General features: G+C 47.4%; 2 protein-coding genes across 2 annotated transcripts; both read right to left on the reverse strand.

Moving 5' to 3' along the window:
- Positions 1–10,898: 10,898 nt before the first annotated feature.
- LOC123111015 (uncharacterized) lies at positions 10,899–12,352 on the reverse strand. The gene has a single exon (XM_044531668.1). It carries the CDS (start codon positions 11,957–11,959, stop codon positions 11,042–11,044), a length of 918 nt encoding a protein of 305 aa, XP_044387603.1. The 5' UTR covers positions 11,960–12,352; the 3' UTR covers positions 10,899–11,041.
- Positions 12,353–12,579: 227 nt separating this feature from the next.
- On the reverse strand, positions 12,580–16,062 carry LOC123111014 (dihydrolipoyllysine-residue acetyltransferase component 5 of pyruvate dehydrogenase complex, chloroplastic). The gene is made up of 6 exons (XM_044531667.1): positions 15,035–16,062; positions 14,753–14,944; positions 14,571–14,658; positions 13,257–13,327; positions 13,090–13,173; positions 12,580–12,994 (listed from the first exon to the last, which is right to left on the reverse strand). The coding sequence occupies exons 1-6, from the start codon at positions 15,872–15,874 to the stop codon at positions 12,890–12,892; spliced, it is 1,380 nt and encodes a 459-aa protein (XP_044387602.1). The 5' UTR covers positions 15,875–16,062; the 3' UTR covers positions 12,580–12,889.
- Between the last annotated feature and the right edge of the window lie 5,411 nt (positions 16,063–21,473).

Consider the following 21,473-nt stretch of genomic DNA (forward strand, 5'->3'; position numbering starts at 1 on the left):
GTCATTGTACTTGGCGCTCGATGGTGTGCCATGTATCTTCATGCATCTTCTTGATGTAGCTTGCCCGTGCACTCGCATCCATGTTGGTGCGCTCTTGTAGAGGAAGAGGTAGAATGTCCAATGGTGACAACGGGTTGAAGCCGTAGACGACCTCGAAGGGGGACTTGCCGGTAGTCGAATGTCTTGCACGGTTGTAGGCGTACTCGGCGATGGGTAGACATGCCTCCCACTCCTTGATGTTCTTCTTGATCAACACGCGAAGTAGAGTGGAGAGAGTCCGGTTTGTCACCTCCGTTTGGCCGTCGGTTTGAGGATGGTATGCGGATGAGAACAAGAGCTTGATTCCGAGCTTGGCGCATAGGGTCTTCCAAAAGTAACTCAAGAACTTGACGTCGCGGTCGGAGACGATTGTCTTTGGTACTCCATGGAGACGCAAGATTTCCCTACAAAAGAGATTTGCAACATGTGAAGCATCGTCTATCTTGTTGCAAGGAATGAAATGTGCCATCTTAGAAAATCGGTCCACAACAACAAACACGGAATCCTTTCCATTTTGAGTTCTAGGCAAACCAAGTACAAAGTCCATGCTAATGTCTTCCCAAGGTTGATAAGGAATAGGAAGAGGCATGTAAAGACCATGAGATTGAGCTTTAGACTTAGCTTTGCGACATGTAGAGCATCGGGTGGTGAAGCGTGAGATGTCTCGAAACATCTTGGGCCAAAAGTAGTTCTTGGAGAGCGTGGGGAATGTCTTATCTCGTCCAAAGTTTCCCATGAGTCCACCTCCATAAGCCTCTTGCAAAAGTAGCAAACGAAGGGAAGACTCGGGAATGCAAAGTTTGTTAGCTTTCATAAGATAAGCATCCTTGATATAATATTGTTCCCAAGAAGTATGCGTCAAACACTTAGCATAAGGAATAGCAAAAGATGGATCATTAGCATACAAGTCTTTGATGTGCTCAAAACCAATAACAATCAACTCAAGTTTAGTGACAAGCGTACATATGCGTGAAAGCGCATCCGCAACTACATTTTCCTTACCCTTAATGTATTTGATCACATAGGGGGGAAATTCGGTAAATTCACTCCATTTGGCATGACGCTTGTTCAACTTATTTTGACCTTTCAAGTACTTAAGCGTTTCATGATCGGTATGGATGACAAACTCATGAGGTCTAAGATAATGTTCCCAAACATGTAGTACACGCACTAAAGCATACAATTCTTTGTCATATATGGGATAGTTAAGTTGAGCACCGGAGAGTTTTTCACTAAAATATGCAATGGCTCATTTTTCGTGCATCAAAACTCCGCCAATTCCGGTACCACTTGCATCACAATGAACCTCAAAAGTTTTGTCAAAATTGGGCAAAGCAAGAATTGGAGCATGAGTAAGCAAAGATTTGAGCTCATCAAAAGCGGTGGATTGCAGAGATCCCCAAACAAAAGGAGCATTCTTCTTACTCAAAGCATGCAAAGGAGCGGCTATTGTGCTAAAATCTTTCACAAAGCGGCGATAAAAACCCGCAAGACCAAGAAAACTATGCACTTGTTGCAAATTGGTGGGTTGGGGCCAAGTTTTAATTGCTTCAATTTTAGTTTCATCAACATGGACACCCTTGGAAGATACAACGAAACCCAAGAAAACCACTTTGTCAACACCAAATGTGCACTTTTTCATGTTGGCATAAAGACTTTCCTTGCGAAGTGTTTGTAAAACAACCCTAACATGATCAAGATGCTCTTTCATGGTTTTGCTAAACACAAGAATATCATCGAAGTAAACCACAACAAAGACTCCAATATAAGGTCGAAGTACATGATGCATGAGACGCACAAAAGTACCGGGAGCCTCCGATAAACCCATAGGCATAACTAACCACTCATATAAGCCAAATTTGGTTTTGAAAGCAGTTTTCCATTCATCACCCTCGTGAATGCGTATTTGATAATAGCCACTTTTAAGATCAATTTTTGAGAAAAAGTTTGCTCCACTAAGTTCATCAAGCATATCATCTAAGCGAGGGATGGGATGCCTATAGCGAACGGTGATAGCATTTATAGGTCTACAATCGGAACACAAGCGGAAACTTCCATCGGGCTTAGGCACTAGTATAACGGGAACGGCACAAGGGCTTAAGCTTTCACGTACATGACCGTTGTCGATTAGTTGTTGTACTTGCCGTTGAATCTCCTTGGTTTCTTCAGGATTGACACAGTATGGAGCTTTGTTTGGAAGTGGCGCTCCGGGGATGAGGTCGATTCGATGCTCAATGCCTCGTAGAGGAGGTAGACCCGGAGGTAGCTCATCGGGGAAAACATCTTGAAATTCCTGCAAAAGAGATTGAAACACCAAAGGTAGCTCGTGAATGGTGTTAGTTTTTGGTTCTCCATCCTTGCACACAAGGACGAAGTGCATCACACTCGATGGGTTCTCACACACTTCCCTCATCTCACTTTTTGTGGCAAATAGTATGAGATTTTTCTCTCTAGGCGAAGAGGCGCTCAAGTTTGGCTTGTGGCTCTCACTCACTTTTTGGTGGATCTCTTTTTCACTCTTCTCTCTATGGTGGGTGGCTTGCTTGTCGGCTATCACTTGACTAGGAGACATAGGTCGTAGCACATATTCCTTCCCTTTCATCTTGAAGCTATAGTGATTGGTACGCCCGTTGTGGAAGACACCACGGTCGAATTGCCATGGTCGACCAAGAAGGAGGTGGCAAACGGTCATTGGGACCACATCACACTCCAAAGTGTCCTCATATGCACCTATTTTGAAGGAGACTTGGACCGTATGCTCAACTCGTATAGTGCCGGAGTCACTTAGCCATTGAACCTTGTAGGGGTGCGGGTGCTTCTTCTTGACCAATTGAAGCTTGGAGCATAGTTCTTCACTTGCAAGTTGTGGCAACTACCTCCGTCGATGATGACCTTGACGGACCTTCCATTGATGCCGGCCTTTGTGTGGAAGATGTGGCATCGTTGGTCTTCTTCTTGTTGATGTTGAAGAGTCAAGACCTTGGAGACAACGAGAGCGGGGCTCGAATCCTTCATCACAAAAGACTTGATCATCTTCATCCTCATTCACTCGCCTATGCATGGCCACTTGCTCAATAGCTTCCATTTCATCTTCACTCATTGAGTCGTAGGTGCCATCGTCGTTGAGGATCATGGTGCGCTTGTTTGTGCATTCATAGGACTTGTGGCCTCGGCCGCCGCAAGTGAAACACTTGAAGGAGCTTGTCTTGACGGTCTCATCGGTTGGAGTAGATGACGAAGCACGCGGCTTGAAGTTGCTTGTAGTAGGAGGAAGACGACTTGAACTTGTGGAAGTTTTCTTGTAACTTGACTTGTCGTCGTTGCTTGGAGAAGGCTTGGTTGATGTCGAAGTTGGAGTAGTTGTTGAAGCTTGGTTATTGGAGAAGCCGTAGGTCTTGGAGGAGTACTTGGCATACTTGAAGTCATCTTTCACTTGGCGTTCCGCCTTTGTAGCTTGATGCACGAGCTCAATGAGGTTGGAGTAGGGTTGGAAGTCGACGATCTTCTTGATGGGATGATTGAGTCCATTCAAGAATCGTGCCATTGTTTGCTCATCATCCTCCGTGACATTGGCTCGAATCATGGCAATCTCCATTTCCTTGTAGTATTCTTCAACACTCTTTGTTCCTTGCTTGAGGAGTTGTAGCTTCTTGAAGAGATCGCGGTTGTAGTAGGTTGGCACAAAACGTGCTCGCATGACATCCTTCATTTGAGCCCAAGTGGTGATTGGAGGTTCACCTCTTGCTTGTCGGCGCTCAAGGACTTGTTCCCACCATATGAGCACATAGTCTTGGAACTCAAGTGATGCCATAGCGATCTTCTTCTCTTCCTCATAGTTGTGCAAACGAAAGATTTTGTCGACCTTCAATGCCAATGAGAGGTACTCTTAGGGATCATTGCTTCCATTGAACTTGGGCATTGTGAATTTGAGCTTGTCATAGCGTTGATCTTCATTGTGTTTTTGGCGATGGTGATGATGACGCCCTTGACGTGGAGGGTAATCATCCTCATGTTGCTCTTGGCGTGGAGGAAGTCCATGATCAACTTGCTCTTGTTGACCTTGAGGTTGAGGTTGAGCTTGATGAGCTTGTGAGGGAGCTTGTGTAGCTTGACGTTGGACACGCGGATGGTAGTTCCTCTCTTGGATTTCTTCTCGAAGGGCTTCCTCTTGATTGCGCCGTTCGCGATTGCGGTTGGCGATAGCTCGACTTGATGCTTGAAGGGCACGTTCCGCCTCAAGACCTTATGCTTCTCGTTGTTGTTGTTGAAGACATTGAGCCTCGGCGTCTTCTTGCTCTTGGTGTAGACGCGCTCGTTCTTGTTCTTCTTGGAGACGAAGACGTTGTTGTTCTTGAGCTTGAGCAAACGCTACTTGGTTTGATTGAGGACGAGGGACTTGCTCATCGACTTGCTCTTGTGAATGCTTGACGTGTAGCGGGTTGCGAGATGCATGACGGTCTTGACGCGCGGCTCGTCGAAGAGTGTTCGAAGACGGTGTACTTGAGCCGGAGAAGGAGTCGTCGGAGTGTCGACTTGAGTGGCTCCGTCTTGAGTATGACGATGTAGAAGGAGGCCGGTTCACCAACAAGGCGCGGATCTCGTCCATTCTTGCATCGTTCTCTTGCTTGTGCGCGTCGAGCTTGTTGTCGAAGTAGTCTCTTGTACGTTGCTCGGAGAGTCGCAAGTCGGTGGCGAGGTTGTTGATGAGGTCGTTCATTGCTTGTTGCTCTTGATGCAACGCTCGTTGTGCACCAAAGAGGTGGCTCTTGGTGACGTATGATAACATGTCGTCGTCTTGCTCGATGAAGAGTGGGTTGGTAGAAGTACTTGGCCTATCCATCATTTCAAGCAAAATGTGAGTGGTAGAAGGAGAAGAACTTATACCAATGTACCTTTGACCGATGTTGATGATGAATCAAGTTCACTCAAATACGGACAATGAAATAGCACTATTGGTACCAATTCTTGTTGGTTCTCACACCTACACAAGTAAAAGCTTATGGTGGAGCTTGGTTAGGATGGTGGCATAAAATTTGATGCAATAGTAAGTGATCTTCAATAATGTTGGAAATGATTCACAAATTTGCAAATGCAACAAGTAGACCAAGCAAAATAGTGGAACACGGGAACGCACACGCAAATAGATAGATGGGATTGTGCAAACCAAAAGTGAGCCAAAATGTGGAACCCACGAAAATGCTCTTGTTGCACAATACTAGAGAGACGCTAGCACGATTGCACAATAGGCGGATACGGAACTTGTGCACAACCTACTAGGCAAAAATGCAACGATCTCTATCCCAAGTATGCTATATGTATGGTGTTTCGGTGCTATGATCCAAGATGATCTTATATGACAATCTTAATGGTGTATGATGCTATGGTTCTTCCTCATAAGCTCTTTGCTTATCTTTCCTCTTTGCTTAAAAGCTTGGGTGGCTCTTTCACTTCTGAGCTCTTTTCTCATGCAAAACTTCACGAACCAAGATACAAATTGTGTATGCGATGACAACTTTGTGACACACAAGTTGATTCCAAGATATGCACCACGATGGTATGGTATGTATGATATGGAGTATTATCACTAATGTGCACAAGTGACGTTGCCGGCAATACTCAATGGCTAGTCTCGATGGGTAAGCTACGCAAAAGTAGGGCCATGTGGGGTATCAATGCAATTGCAAGGTATGACCAAGATGTCGTCGAAGTTACCGTCCTTGGCGATGATGAGACCCTTGTGAAGATGAGCCGTGGTGATGATGAAGTCGAACCGTACCTAAATAGCCGAAACACAATAGGACACGGGAGCCACAATTCAAAATCTCAAGGACCAAAATATGTTAAAATCGTCATCGGAGGTATTGGGGAGGATGGTGGTGTATGTGGGTTTGGAAGATGTGGTGGAAGGTGGGGTTGTGGTGGTGGCCGAACTGAAAAATTCAGTTTCGTCAGAGTTTCACGGACGTCCGGTTTTTACGGTCGTCCGGTCGTCGGACGTCCGGTAGATTCCGGTCGTCCGGTGCCTGGGCGAAATTCGGGCACGAGATGAACTGCACGATTTCGGGGTGGATGGAGGTGGTGATGTCGAAATCGAGCGGATTGGTGGATGGAAAAGGGTGGGGAGGGAGGGGAAAGCTAGATCCACACGTAGCAACTCAAATCCATGAACCAAATCCAACAAAATCTCAACTCACCAACAAATCACAAAAAAAATTGGGGCTATTTTTGGTGGGGATTTTCGGATTTAGGACGAAAACAACAAAATCAAGCTAGAAAACACGGGGTAGGGGCTCCAAAAATGTGATCAACGTGGCTCATGATACCAAGATGATGTAGGGCGGAACCCTATGGCGACGATCTTTCACGTTTGGAGTGAATCCTACGGGGAATCACGAAGAACACGCGTAAGCACAAAGGGGAAACACGTGGGGAAAACGAGAGAGAAACACTAAACCGACAAGGAATCAATCACACAAGTGCTAGATCACCACACACATAAGGTAGCACAAGGTTCAAGATCAACAAAGGTAAGGATACAAAGGGACCGTTCTTCTCCGCGAGGAGGCCTTGATGTTCTTCCCTAGAAAGGGGTCTTGAATCCGCTTGGGGGATCTTCTCCGAAGAGGTCGTGAACTCCGAGGAGAAGTATCCAAGTGGATGAGCAAAGGCTCTCACACAAACATGAGCTAATCCAATGCTAACCCTAGCTAGGAGGTAGGAGAGACCTATTTATAGTCTTAGTGCAAAGGGGACGGAGTGGAGGGGTACATGGGCTTCGGCCCGAAACTGTGCGCAGACAGGTACCGGACGTCTAATGGGGACCGGTCGTCCGGTGGCTCATGGGGGTCCGGTCGTCCGGTGTCGTCGGACGTCCGCTGGATGCGTTCTGTGAAGGAGGCGCCGGACGTCCGGAATCTTCATACTTCCGTAAATATTCATTCTATTGGGAGGTGCCGGACGTCCGGGGACTTCGGTCGTCCGATCGCTGGAGAGCGTGGCTGGTCGTCCGGTCTGGGACGGATGTCCGCTCGCTGGGGCCTGCGTTGGCTGGGACTTGGCAGCTGGGGCTTCAGGCGCCGGACGTCCGGTCCCGAGCGGTCGTCCGGTGGCTGGAGCTTTCTCCGATGGATCTTCTTGATCTTCGCGGTTGGTAGCTTTGCCTCCTTGTTCGATGGATGTAGATGCACCATGGCTTTCCTCCAGGTACCTGATCACACACAGAGTGTCCATATGAGGTAGTAGCCAAGTCTCGTGAGTAGAGAGAGGAAGTTCGGAAAGGAGCGAGTTCACCTTATCTTCGATAGCCTTTGCTCTAGCTCTTGTCATGGGTCCAAGTGGTGTTGAGGAAGATGTCGATACGTCCATGGGGATGAGCGAGGGATGCTCCGCATCAAATTGTCCAAGAGAAAGAAATGGTTGATCAGCAATCGCAAGGGAGAGGTCAATGGTGAGAAGCATGTCTCTCTCCCTGCGCACTCGTATTGTCACAATCAACCGTATTTATATCAGATATACTAACATGTGAATGATCCCTGGGAGGGAGATGACAAGTGAATGCATTTTTCTGGCAATTTTAGTTGCAGCGCGAGATTAAATGGTGACAGTTAGAAGAAAATGTCTTCCTCTGAAGAAAAATGGATTTCTCCAAAGAAACTGTTGTGTTGTTAAATGTCACGTGGATATGAAGAAACTATTCCGCGGTCCACTTTGTATTACCTGTATTTTGGAATGGAAGGAGTAATCTATTACGTGTGTGGTGTACGTCCTGTACATATCTAAATCAGGAAGGATGCTCGGAGCAGGCGAGCGGCGCCTCGCTCTCGTGCGAATTCACCGACGAGGTATCGTCCTTCTCCTCGTCTCCGAGAATGATGGACTCCCCGAAGTGCATCCGCCGCGCGTCGCTGGTTGACGCCGCTGGAGATCGCTTGTGCTTCTTGCTAAGAGCATCTCCAGCCGGCCCCCCAAGACATCCCCCACGGTCACTTTTTGAGCGTCGGCACTAAAATATTCCCCCACTCGCATCCCCAAAGCCCCACTTTTCGCCAGATTTAAAGAAAATTGACGCCGGCAGTACCACCCCAAACCCAGCCCCCTGGGAAGCACATGGGCGTGCCGGCGACGCCTTTTTCTTGCGGTTGGCCCACTATCGGCCTCCCACAACCTCTCTCCTCTCTTTTCCTCTTTCTTCTCGCCTGCCTCTCTCTCTCTCTCGAGCGCGGAGAACATCGGCGCGGGGCGGAGCGGTGCTGGAGGAGTCTGGTGTCCAGCTCGGGTGGGCGTGGTCGGCGTCCGGCGTGCTCGAGGAGGCCCCGAATCCCTCTCCAGCGCCTCGTAGCCGTCCGGGGAGGCGGCCGGCAAGCCAGTGGCAGGGCAAGCTCGGGCGAGGACGAGCGGGGCCGCATGCGATGCAACGCGGCACGGGGCCAGGTAGCGGGAGGTGCGGGGGACCCGGCGACGAAGGACCGGGGCGCAGCCGGCCCGGGATGAGGCGGGCGCGTCGACGGAGCCTCCTGCCAACCACGGAGCAGCAGCCGGCTCGGGAGCAGGGCCGGACGCGGGCGCGTGAGACGGCAGGCTCGGGCGGAGGCCGGGCCAGTGCGAAGACGGCCGAGGTGCGGGAACGGAGGCCGAGCGGGGCGGTGCAGACCTGCGCGGAGTCGGGGTCGATGTAGGCGCAGGACAAAGCGGGCGCGCCGACGCTGGGGCCGAAGATGCAGGGCGCGCGGTGGAGGAACGAAGAGGCGCGGTCGGAGCATGCTCGAGGTGACCGGCCGTTCGCGTGGACACCGCAGGTGTGGCTGGCCGCCTGTGTCAAACGAGCCAAGCTAGCTAGCTAGCAAGCGCGCACACAGCCGAATCGATTGGCTCTGCTTTGCTAGCTAGCTAGCTGGGCACGAGTACTTGTACGCACAGGGATGAAGGTGGCCAGCGAACCCTCATGCGGAGGAGCGAGCTCGGCGGCGAGGCCGGGCCGGCCGTGGCCTGGGGCGGGCGCGGTCTGGGCACGGTTTGGGGGTGAACACGGCTGAAAACATTTTCGCCCCCAGGTCAAAATTTCCGCTGGCAGCCCCCCAAGCGGCGAACAAAAAGCCTCCTGAGGGGCTCAATGGCTGGAGATGCTCTAAGCGCGCTCTTGATGTTCGTGCTGCTCGGCAGCGGTACCACCGCGGCCGACCTGGAAGGCTGCCGCTCCACGGCCCCCGCCGCCTGAGCCGGAGGCGACGAACGCGAGCAGCAGCAACTGTAGGCGCACGTGGCGATCCAGAACGCCCAGGGAGCGCGACGAGCGCGAGTCCGGCAATGGGAAGCAATTGCGGCACCTCGGCCGGCGGCAGCGTCACGTAGAGCACCAGGCACCCGCCTCCGGCGAGCACGGCGAGGAGGAGGAGCACCGCAACCACACACACGCACACGCTCCCGGCGGCCTTGCCTGATCGGGCTGCCCCATCGATCAATCGACCCTCAGCACCAGACCTCCAAGAACCTCTGGTTAATCAAAAGACCATGATGAACACTGCGCTCCGAAAATCATGCGATCGATCTTCGCAATTGCATTGATTCTTGGTTGTTAATTGTAAACCGGCAAAAGTTTTGATCTGTCTTCGGTGTTCGTTCTTTTGTGGCGCGCGTCGCCAATGCGGTTGGAAAACGGTACCCTGGTACTCTCCTAAGAAGGGATGGAGTACCACTAAAATCCGACCGTCCACTTCAAAGGGTAGTCTAGTCATTTTTCTCATGGTCTTAACTGATTTCTTTGTGACTAGATCTCATAAAAACTGTTTGGCAACGAGAGTGTTTATCGGCCTATCTGTTACGCGTGCCGCCGCCAATGTAATCCCTCGTGCAGGGCTTCCTACCTCGCTGCACCGTGGTGTTGACGACGGCGCCATTGCCGCCTGCTCTCTTTCGCAAAGCACGGCCAATGAATAGATAACAAGCGCAGATTGATCTCTCAAATCAAACAAGGATAAAAAACTCTATCAATCAGTGGACGGATCTGATTTTCATTGCACGGGATGTATATCAATCTAATAGACCTTGGCTACAAATTCTGGAAAATCATACAAGATCGCTCATTTACACAGGCAAATAAAACAAAAAATATCATTGTTATGGTAAGAGGGATCGATTGCAAGCAACTCGTTCATCACCACCGCCAGATACCAAGCCTGCCTCTATAAAAGCAGCCAGATCCCCGTCCTTTCATGTTGAACCTTATCAGCCAGATCAACCGCACATATGAACGTCCAGTATTTAGACAACGCCCGCATGATGGAGCTCCGACCGACCTGGTGATCTTGCCTCCCCCTGGTCCTCTTGCTTCAGCGTGGCCCTGGTTGGTGACCATACCCGGTCGACGCCTCTAACAAGTTCTTGGCTTGGCGACCATATCTTGATGGCCGCCTCTGCCACGGGGCCGCCTCTGCCGACGTCTATCCCAGTGAAGAATTATGGTTCCAAATATAATTAATCACGTTCAAGTTGAAACGTTATTATGTAGCAGCCATACTTAGACGATAATAATAAATTAAACAATTTGCTTCTAGATTACATTTTTACCCCTAAGCTCGAGGTACTCCCTTGCTTTTTTAGCTGGTACTCTCTCGTACACTTGTTGGAGTACCAATTAAGATCATCCATTGGATTAACAGAAATGGAGGGCTCATAATCATTTAGGGGTACTGTAAAAGAGCTCAATGTTCAACCCATGGTAACTGAAAGGCAGGGAGTCACTTGAGGATGCCCTATAATAGTAGCATGGTCAATTGCATGAAATATATGGGATCGATTAACCTCACGTGCATAATGCTATACGTAATAATTACTATAATTTGCAAACTGCAAACATTTGATCATTCCCCCTAATCCTTTCATTCACGCGATTAATAAAATAGTTAAACACAGAACCTGAGAAAAGATTTTCAAATTAGTTAGGTATGTGTGCAGATCAAACAATCATACACATCAGCACAAGTTTAATCAGCATGGATACCACCGATCAAGACAGCCTTAGCAAGCTGTAGAGCTCCTTCAGGTACAACCTCTCCTTGTCGTTCATCCTCTTCTTCTTGGAGAAAAGCACCTCACTGATGAGCGGAACAACAAGGGGCATGATTGGCTTCTGCTTCTGCATCTTCCTCTTTGTCGTTGTCGTCGTCATCTCCCTTTCCTGGCCATGCTTCACCTCCTCGTCGGCATCGTCGAGGCTCAGCAGGTGTCGCAATGGATGCCGCTCGGGCTTGGCCTCGGCCCAGACCGTCAGCGCCGACGTGTTGATGTCCCTCTGCTGGATGCTGGCCCTTGCGGCCGCCGCCTTGTCGGCCTCAATGTATGCCAGCCTCGAGAGGGCACTGTGGAGCTTCGCGTTGAGGTTCGCCATGGCTAGCTCCAGGTCGGCCAGCCTCCTCTTGACCTGCACCGCCTCCAGCCTTGTCTTGGCCGCCTCTTCCTCCACCTTCTTGATGGAGTTCATGATCATGAGATTGGCTTCCTTCCCGTCCTGCTTGTCGTAGCCGTCGCCGTGGGCTAGAGACAGCGACGATGATGCCTGGGACCGTGGAGACAACGGGACCAGGTACATTGGCTGGGCATTAGACACTGGCATTACAATTCTAGCAGGCTCACTGCTATTTCCCTCGTGCTTGGCAATGGCAACGGCGATGGCGTTTGGATTGGTTGAGTGGCTTCCCTTGATGAGGTCAGAACTGCCCTCAAGCTTCTCTTTTGAGGAAGCAATGGCGACAGAGTCTCGCCAAGAACTCCTCTCCCTAACAACACGATGGTTGGCATGTGCACCCGGCCTGAACTGTGCTTCAGTCGCGAGAATGCGCTCACCGAACACGGCGACTGCCTCCTTGACAGACCGGAACGCGCGAGAGGTGTCGACCTCTGCACAGCCAGACGAGGCAGCAGCCATGCCGCAGCTTTGCAGGCAATGGCTTCCCACCAGGCTATAGAAATGGAAGCAGCAGCTTTTGGAGGCAATAGCTTCCCACCAGGCTATGGAAATGGAAGCAAGAATAAGCTCCTTGAGGGGTTTATGAAGGCGATCGATCAAAGCAGCTGGCTTGCTTTGCTTCCACTACAAAATGGCAAGGCCGTCAAGCAAGAGACAAGACCAGCCACCTAATAGAACCCTTCAAGTATAGATGAGTGGCAGTACAGCTGAGCTGAGGCTGGAATGCTTTCCCAGCAAATTAAGTAATGTACTATCTGCTGCCCCAGGAACGTACAACAAGACAAAATATCAGATAGCCCGACTATGGTGTGATGAGAGTGGTTGGGAGAACTCATGGGCCTTCACTTGTAAAACAAACATTCAAACATATCAGATATGGTGCCACATTTCACTCATCTTCTGATTCTTCTTAAGCAATTTCACCTTGGCACCCTTGCAAGTGCAACAACCCGACCAAGCTCGCTATTTCTTGTCTCCCGTGTCACATCTTTTGGTGAGATTGATATGCTCAGATTTGGGAACATACAGATCAAATAATTCAGAAATCAGTGTGGATCCAATAATAAAATTTAACCACATTGACGATAAAAGTTCATTTCATTTCTTTGTATTCAAGGGTGGCAGTGACATGATCCATTGTACTTGTACATCGAGCTCAACGTAATCAACAATTAATAAACACTCAGGTAGATACTCATGCCTTACACCTATCTGAACAGAAGGTAAAAGGATTATTGAGAAACAAACCAATGGGGAGACGGTAACAAGGTTACCTGATACCAACAAAGCTGGCAACTTAAGTAACTAATTCACACCACCAACATGCTACACATCTACTGACAAGCATCCTATGTGATCGCATCAGGGAAAAAGAATCATTTGGTGCGTCTAGAATGTAAGGTCCTTGGAATCCTCAATTATCTTGGACAGAGTTTGCAGAAAAGCAGCAAGATCAGATCCATAAATAACCCGATGATCAGCAGTAACATTGACCTAGATTTATTGGTCAGGTCAGATAAGCACAAAATCATTAACTTCAAATTGGTTGGTGCGAAAGCAAAAGTGCCAAAACTACAATTAATTTTTACCTGCATTTGGCTCTTGATCCCAATTCTACCATCTTTTGTACCAACAACTGTCGGTTGTGATGAGCCAACAGCCATGATTGCTCCCTGTTTTGAGATAAAACATTATTACCAAAGGGGTGTCGTGCATTAAATGAAACAGAAGTGGAAACATGGAGAGTTCATCTTACAGTTCCAGGTGGCAAGATCGCATCGAATCTATCAACTCCAAACATACCGAGGTTTGAAAGAGTAAAGGTACCTGCAGATTGAACACTGATGGTTATTAGCATACATGAGCATACACGTACAGTTGGATCCTACAAGTTTCTTGTGCCCAACATCTAAAGTACTACCAAAGTAAAGGAGATGGTCATAGGCAACTTTTTTGTAGCTTCGGTAAGTTTATATGTGACTGCTTAATTTTTGGCCAAGATACTTTAGCCATGAAGTACCATATGATTTTAACATGGTACAAGTAGCACAGCAAAATGCGATTAAAAATAATTCCAGTGCTTTGTCGTGTGAATTTTAGAAATTCAGTCAGATCTCTTCAGTGCAAAAAAAAAAACATGCAGTCCACAATCTACAGCTGGATTTGAACTTAATCTTACGTTTCGAAAGCATAAGAACAACCGAACAAATGCCAAATTAGTTTGCAAGCTCTGGTTTCTGTAGCAAATGTCATCTTTTTTGACATAAACAACACCCAAACGAACCCTGTACATGCAAACTAAATACTATCATTGGCATGAAGCACATTATATTTTTAAAAAGAAACTCTATACAAGCATATACCAAGGAGAGAAGACTCAGAAGCTCCGTGGATAGATCATAGCACAATATTAGTATAGTTTGGCACATATAACATGGTGCCTCACCTTGCCTTCTATTTCTTTCTTAATAGACGATAAATTCTGTAAAGCACATTCATATAGCTATTTCTTCCAAATTAAACAATACAACTGTTTCAGGCAGCTCTTGTTTTTCAGCCACAGTCCAATAAGAGACATAACAGTGCTGGCAATGTTTTTCAGATGAACCTCTCAATCAATGTGTGTGTGAGAGAGTTGTAAACCAGCCATACAATAACTCAAGAATTTAAATTACACAAGTATGAGTTAAGCTTTCTACCAGACTATAAAAACGTTTCAACAGAACAAAGAAAATATAAATTACTTCAGTTCTTTTCTGGTCTGCTCTCAACCTGAAATTAACTACATGTTCATCCAAGGAAACTTATACACACTGTGATCTGGAGGTTTGTTAGCCATAAACATTATTTATTACTGAAGTAAATTTCAATATCATAAGAAAAATGGTGGAACTGGTTAAAGCAATATCTACTGGACGCACGTCTTCAGGCCCCACTGAGAATTTACTACTCCCTCCGTCCTATAATGTAAGACGTTTTTTATAAGGCTATACCAATCTGAATCAGCGTACAGAGAACATGCATATCCAATGCACTAGACATTCAAGTTTGTGTGAAGTAAACAAAGTACCCGAGTTGTACTCCTGGGGCTGCAGCTGCTTTGCACGAGCCTTATCAACCAGCTCCTTCCATTTCCTTGACAGTGAATAAATATCAAGCTGCACAAACCAACAGTTCTCGATTAACTCGGACAAAAGCATCAGTTTAAACATCAACCTTCAGAACAATCAACAAATACACAAAGCATTCAACCTTATCAGCATCCTGGAGCACAGGGGTTATCAATCCACCATCGATGGCCACCGCGACAGCAATGTTGATGCTACTGTTGTAAGTAAAGCTCTGCCCATCTCTGCAGCTGGAGTTCACCACAGGATGCTGCACCAGCGCCATCGCTGTAGCCTTCGCCAGCAGCGCTGTCATTGTCACCCCCTTTGCCTTAATCTGCAAAAGATTCACTCAATTATCCAGCTATCTCACAGCATACAGCTAACATAAGGGTGGTAAGTACTGAACAGAGCACTAAGCGCTTACTTTCTTGTAGAGCGCATCGAGAGCATCGGTTGTGATGGTGTACCCGACCCTGAACGCCGGCACAGCAAGGCTCTCCACCATGTTCTTGCTCACAGCGCCCTGCATTGTGGTGAATGGCACCGTGGATCCCAATGGAACATCTTGTCGAGCAGCTGGCACTGGCGCAGCTTTCTTGGGGGCAGCTGCCGCAGCCTCTACGTCCTTTGCCACAACTCTCCCCCCTGGGCCAGAGCCAGTGACTGCGAATAGATCAACGCTGAGCTCCTTTGCGAGCTTCTTGGCGTACGGCGAGGCAACCACGCGCGCCCCGCCCTGTGTGGCCGGTGAGGGCGGTGCTGGAGCAGAGACTGCTACGGGCGCCGGAGGAGGCGGCGGCGGCGGAGCAGGGGACGCTTCTTGGGCTACGGTTTCCTGGGGAGCCGGCGGCGAAGCGGCGGCGGAGGAGGAGAAGTTGGCAGCCTGGGACCGGGCGAGCGGGATCTCCTCCTCGGACTCGGCGAGGAGCGCGATGGCGGAGCCGACGGGCGCGGACTCTCCTGCGGGGACGAGTACGGCGGCGAGGAACCCGTTGTGGAAGGTCTCGACGTCCATGTCGGCCTTATCAGACTCCACAACAACAACAGGGTCGCCCTTGGCGAGGCGGTCCCCCTCGGCGGCGTTCCAGGCGACGATCTTGCCCTCCGTCATGGTGGAACTGAGGGCCGGCATGAAGATCTCCCGGATCTTGGCCTCCACCCGGCACGCGCGCCGGCGCCGTGGCACGGCCTGCGCGCCGCCGCGTTGGCGGAGCAGGGACGCCGAGGGCAGCAGCGTAGAGTGGAGGTGGAGGAGACCGGCCATTGCGGGGACGGGAGGGGCAGGAGGAGGGAAAGAGGGTGGTAGTGAGGCTATGAGATAGTTCGCCTTGGCTCCCTTGCTGTTGTTGTTGCTGCCGCTGCTGCTGCCGCCTTGGGAGTATCGGAGGCGGGGCGGATTAGCCGAGGAGCACGATGCTGGAGGCTTGGGCCGGTCGCTGACTGCCCTGCCTGCTTTGGGTTTTCCTCCAATCTGACTAGCAACAACAAGCCCAATTGCCATATTGCCATCAAACTCCTTAAAAAAAGCTTAATATGGCTTACCATTTTTCTAACATGATACATTTCTACAATTTATTATTATAAAAACAGTATAACCGCACCTAATCTATGCCCTCTCACACCATCAGACGTTGGGACCGTTAATTTTCATGATCTGACCGTTCAATCTGATCTGTGCACCACGTTTACGTTTCGTGGGCTAGTTGTCCTGGGGGAGGCTACTCCGGCGGGTGAAACGCAATATGCTGGTTGATTGGACTTAAGGGACCGGCCCATTAGTTCAGCGAGGGATGACGAGCGTTTATGTGGTTGCTGTGCGGATGCGAAGGCGACGGTTCGAGAGCGACTTCCCTGTTCGCCCCCATCTACGGTGAAGGCGGCACCAACAATCGAAACCGCGCGACGATCCCCTTCGCCCTAGCCTCCTCCTGCGGCAGCGTTGGCGATGGTGTGGAGCCGCCATCACCGTTTCCTGGGCACCCTGATTCCCAATGACTTTGTAAGTCTGCGGAATTCCTGCTCTACTCCTCACCCGATCTCTCTGGTTTTGAATTATAGGCGTTGTGTTTGTAGTCTCCTAAATGATTTTTGAGGAGGGACCTCACCTACTCGGTAAAGTACGCCATGACTGAATCAAGAAGTATAATATTTTCTCTCCGATGTGATGAGGACATCAATACCATTATTACACCCACAACCCCTACTACTACATATACTGGACCAATTACTAGAGCTCGCGCACGCCAATTAAATTATCAGGTACTTTCGTTTCTTGGTAATGATTCTAATGTTCATGAGAATATGATGCTGCCTAAATTGGATACATTTGTTTTGCTTACAAATGAAGGGCCTAGCTTGAAGAAGGATGAACATTGGAGCACGAACAAGCATGGAGATGATGGCATGCGCAAGGGGAACAAGAACGGAGTTACAGGTGATGATTTCAGGACTTTGAAGCCACCATAATGGGTGCATGAAGCCTTGGACAAAATATACAAGATGCCACTTCATAAATTTTGTCCCGAGACTATTCTAGGTGTTGCGTCACCTTATTATTGGGTCAGGCCCATGTAATTTCGAAATACATAAGTATAGGCTATTTTTAGAGTCCGTATGTGTGGGGAAACAAGAGATAGGGTTGATTTCGGACCCCTCCACCAAGGGCCACGAAATCCCCCCCCCCCTCTTCCTCCATATATACAGCCCTTAGGGCACCGTTTAGACTTTGGGTTTTGTTTAGATTAAAGTTCACCATAGCTGCAACTTCGCGTACTTCGTTTGTGTTCAACGACTAGACAAAGACGTCTCAGAACCCCACCTTGATCAATAAAGCTTTCATCTTATATTCGCAATATCCAGATTACAATCTCAGTTTCTTGCTTGTTCTTCGTTTGCTCGCAGGAAACTGATAGAGGCGGAGGTGTCCCGTCTTTCGATGAGATGATGGATATCGCTTTGGTGGAAGTCGACTTTGACGATCCGACTACGAACGTGCGAGGACGTCGCGTCTTAGCAATCGCTAAACCAACTCCGAGAGGTTATTGACCACGCCGGAGCACGATCAACCTGACCACGAGGGTTTGTTTCCTGCGAGCAAACGAAGAACAAGCAAGAAACTAAGATTGCAATCTGGATATTGCAAATATAAGCTGAAAGCTTTATTGATCAAGGTGGGGTTCTGTGACGCCTTTGTCTGGTCGTTGAACACAAACGAAGTACACGAAGTTGCAGCTATGGCGAACTTTTAATCTAAACAAAACCCAAAGTCTAAACGATGCCCTAAGGGCTGTATATATGGAGGAAGAGGGGGGAATTTCGTGGCCCTTGGTGGAGGGGTCCGAAATCAACCCTATCTCTTGTTTCCCCACACATACGGACTCTAAAAATAGCCTATACTTATGTATTTCGAAATTACATGGGCCTGGCCCAATAATAAGGTGACGCAGCACCTAAAATAGCCTCGGGACGAAATTTATGAAGTGGCATCTTGTATATTTCGTCCAAGGCTTCATGCACCCATTATGGTGGCTTCAAAGTCCTGAAATCATCACTTGTAACTCCGTTCTTGTTCCCCTTGCGCATGCCATCATCTCCATGCTTGTTCTTGCTCCAATGTTCATCCTTCTCCAAGCTAGGCCCTTCATTTGTAAGCAAAACAAATGTATCCAATTTAGGCAGCATCATATTCTCATGAACATTAGAATCATTACCAAGAAACGAAAGTACCTGGTAATTTAGTTGGCGTGCACGAGCTCTAGTAATTGGTCCAGTATGTATAGCAGCAGGGGATGTGGGTGTAACAATTGTATTGATGTCCTCATCATCCTCCCCTTCTTGAAATGAAGTCGTCCTCGACGGAAGTTCATCTTCCTCACCCAAATAAGGCTTCAAATCTGCAATGTTAAAAGTGGGACTAACCCCAAAATCTGCAGGCAGCTCAAGTTTATATGCATTATCATTTATTTTCTCTAACACCTTAAAGGGACCATCAGCACGTGGCATTAACTTTGATTTGCGCAAATCAGGAAATCTATCCTTACGCAAATGTAACCAAACAAGATCTCCAGGTGCAAACACAACATGTTTTCTACCCTTATCTCCAGCAAGTTTATATTTAGCATTCATGCGCTCAATGTTTTCCTTAGTTAACTCATGCATTTTTAAAATCAATTCAGCACGTTGTTTAGCATCAAAATTAACCTTCTCCGAAGATGGAAGAGGCAACAAATCAATAGGTGCATGAGGTAGGAAACCATACACAACTTCAAAAGGGCACATCTTAGTAGTAGAATGCAATGAACGATTATAAGCAAATTCAATATGAGGCAAGCATTCCTCCCACATTTTCTTATTATTCTTCAAAACAGCCCTAAGCATAGTAGACAATGTTCTATTGACTACTTCAGTTTGTCCATCAGTTTGGGGGTGACAAGTAGTACTAAAAAGCAGTTTAGTCCCCAACTTAGCCCATAAACATCTCCAAAAGTGGCTAAGAAATTTAGTATCACGATCTGAAACAATAGTATTTGGCACACCATGCAAGCGAATAATTTCACGAAAGAACAAATCAGCAACATTCACATATTGATCTTTGATGGTTTCCAAACCAAATATTTTGAAGTCAAGTTGTGAAAGCATAGTATAGCGGCGAGACAATGCATCAGCAATAACATTTTCTTTTCCCTTCTTGTGTTTAATGACATAAGGAAAAGTCTCAATGAATTCAACCCATTTAGCATGTCTACGGTTCAGTTTAGCTTGACTTTTAATATGTTTCAAAGATTCATGATCAGAATGTATAACAAATTCTTTGGGCCATAAATAATGTTGCCATGTTTCTAAAGTCCGAACAAGAGCATATAATTCTTTATCATAAGTAGAATAATTCAGACTAGGCCCACTCAATTTTTCAGAAAAGTATGCAACAGGTTTGCCATCTTGTAATAACATACCGCCTAATCCAATTCCACTAGCATCACATTCAAGGTCAAAAGTCTTATTAAAATCAGGAAGTTGGAGTAAAGGAGCATGTGTCAACTTATCTTTCAATACCGTGAAGGCTTCTTCCTGTGCGGTACCCCAAAGAAAAGGCACATCTTTCTTTGTAAGCTCATTGAGAGGTGCAGCAATGGTGCTGAAATCTCTCACAAAACGCCTATAGAATCCAGCGAGGCCAAGAAAACTCCTCACTTGTGTGACCGTTTTGGGCTGCGGCCAACTCTCAATAGCTTCAATCTTGGCTTTATCAACTTCAATTCCCTGTGGAGTAACAACATAGCCAAGAAAAGATACTCGGTCGGTGCAAAAGGTGCACTTCCCAAGGTTACCAAACAAACGTGCATCACGTAGAGCAATAAAAACAGCACGTAAATGTTCCAAATGTTCTTCCAAAGATCTGCTATAAATCAATATGTCATCAAAGTAAACTACCACAAATCGTCCAATGAAAGCACGTAAAACTTCGTTCATTAATCTCATGAAAGTACTAGGTGCATTAGTTAACCCAAAAGGCATGACTAACCACTCATATAATCCAAACTTAGTTTTAAATGCTGTTTTCCATTCATCTCCCAATTTCATACGAATTTGATGGTAGCCACTACGCAAATCAACTTTGGAGAATATTGTAGAGCCACTCAATTCATCAAGCATATCATCTAGCCTAGGAATAGGATGACGATAACGAATAGTAATATTATTAATGCCTCTACAATCAACACACATACGTGATGTACCATCCTTTTTCGGCACTAGAATAATAGGAACAGCACAAGGACTAAGGGATTCGCGTATATAACCTTTGTCGAGAAGCTCTTGTACTTGACGCATAATCTCCTTCGTCTCCTCTGGATTGGTACGGTATGGTGCACGGTTTGGCAGTGAAGCACCGGGAATTAAGTCAATCTGATGCTCAATCCCTCGAATAGGCGGTAATCCCGGTGGCACGTCTTGTGGAAAAACGTCAGCGAACTCCTGCAAAATGTTAGTGACAGCAGGAGGCAAAGAGGAAGGCACGTCCTCGAATGAAAATAATGCCTCTTTGCACACAAAGCATAGCAAACAGATTTGCTGAAATCTAGCTCATCAATATCAGATTTGGTGGCAAATAAACATGCACTTTTCAATTTAATTTCAGAAGCAACACTAGATGGTTTATTATTAGGCTTCATTTGTTGCTCAAATTCTTTTGCCATAATCTGATTTTCACTCTTATTCTTCTCCTGTTGTGCTTTATTAGCTCTATTAATATCATCTTTCAAAATGGAATCAGGAGTCATAGGAAGCAAAGTAATATTTTTATCCTTATGAACAAGAGTATAGTGATTGTTTCTACCATGGTGTACAGAATTTTTATCAAATTGCCATGGTCTACCAAGTAATAAGGAACATGCTTGCATAGGTACCACATCACAATCAACATAATCAGCATATGTAGAGATACTAAAATGCACACGAACAGTACGTGTTACCTTAACCTTGCCGCTGTTGTTGAACCATTGGATGTAGTAAGGATGTGGATGTGGTCTTGTGGTGAGAGAAAGCTTCTCCACCATCTCCATGCTAGCCAAGTTGTTGCAGCTCCCTCCGTCTATTATGACGCGCACAGAACGTTCCTTCACAACTCCCTTGGTATGGAACAAATTGTGCCTCTGATTTTGCTCAGCTTGTGTGACCTGCACACTCAAAACACGTTGAGCAACTAAACATTCATACCTGTCAGCGTCTTCAGGAGTCATGTATTGCGTCTCATGATCAGAATCATCTCCACCATGTTCTTCACGTGTAATAAGAGCCAATGTCTCCTCATCATAGTCACTAGCGGACTCATATCCACCATCCACGGTAGCAATCATCACACGCGG

The sequence above is a fragment of the Triticum aestivum genome, chromosome 5B (genome assembly GCF_018294505.1).
Source record: "Triticum aestivum cultivar Chinese Spring chromosome 5B, IWGSC CS RefSeq v2.1, whole genome shotgun sequence".
NCBI classification, from domain to species: Eukaryota; Viridiplantae; Streptophyta; class Magnoliopsida; order Poales; family Poaceae; genus Triticum; species Triticum aestivum.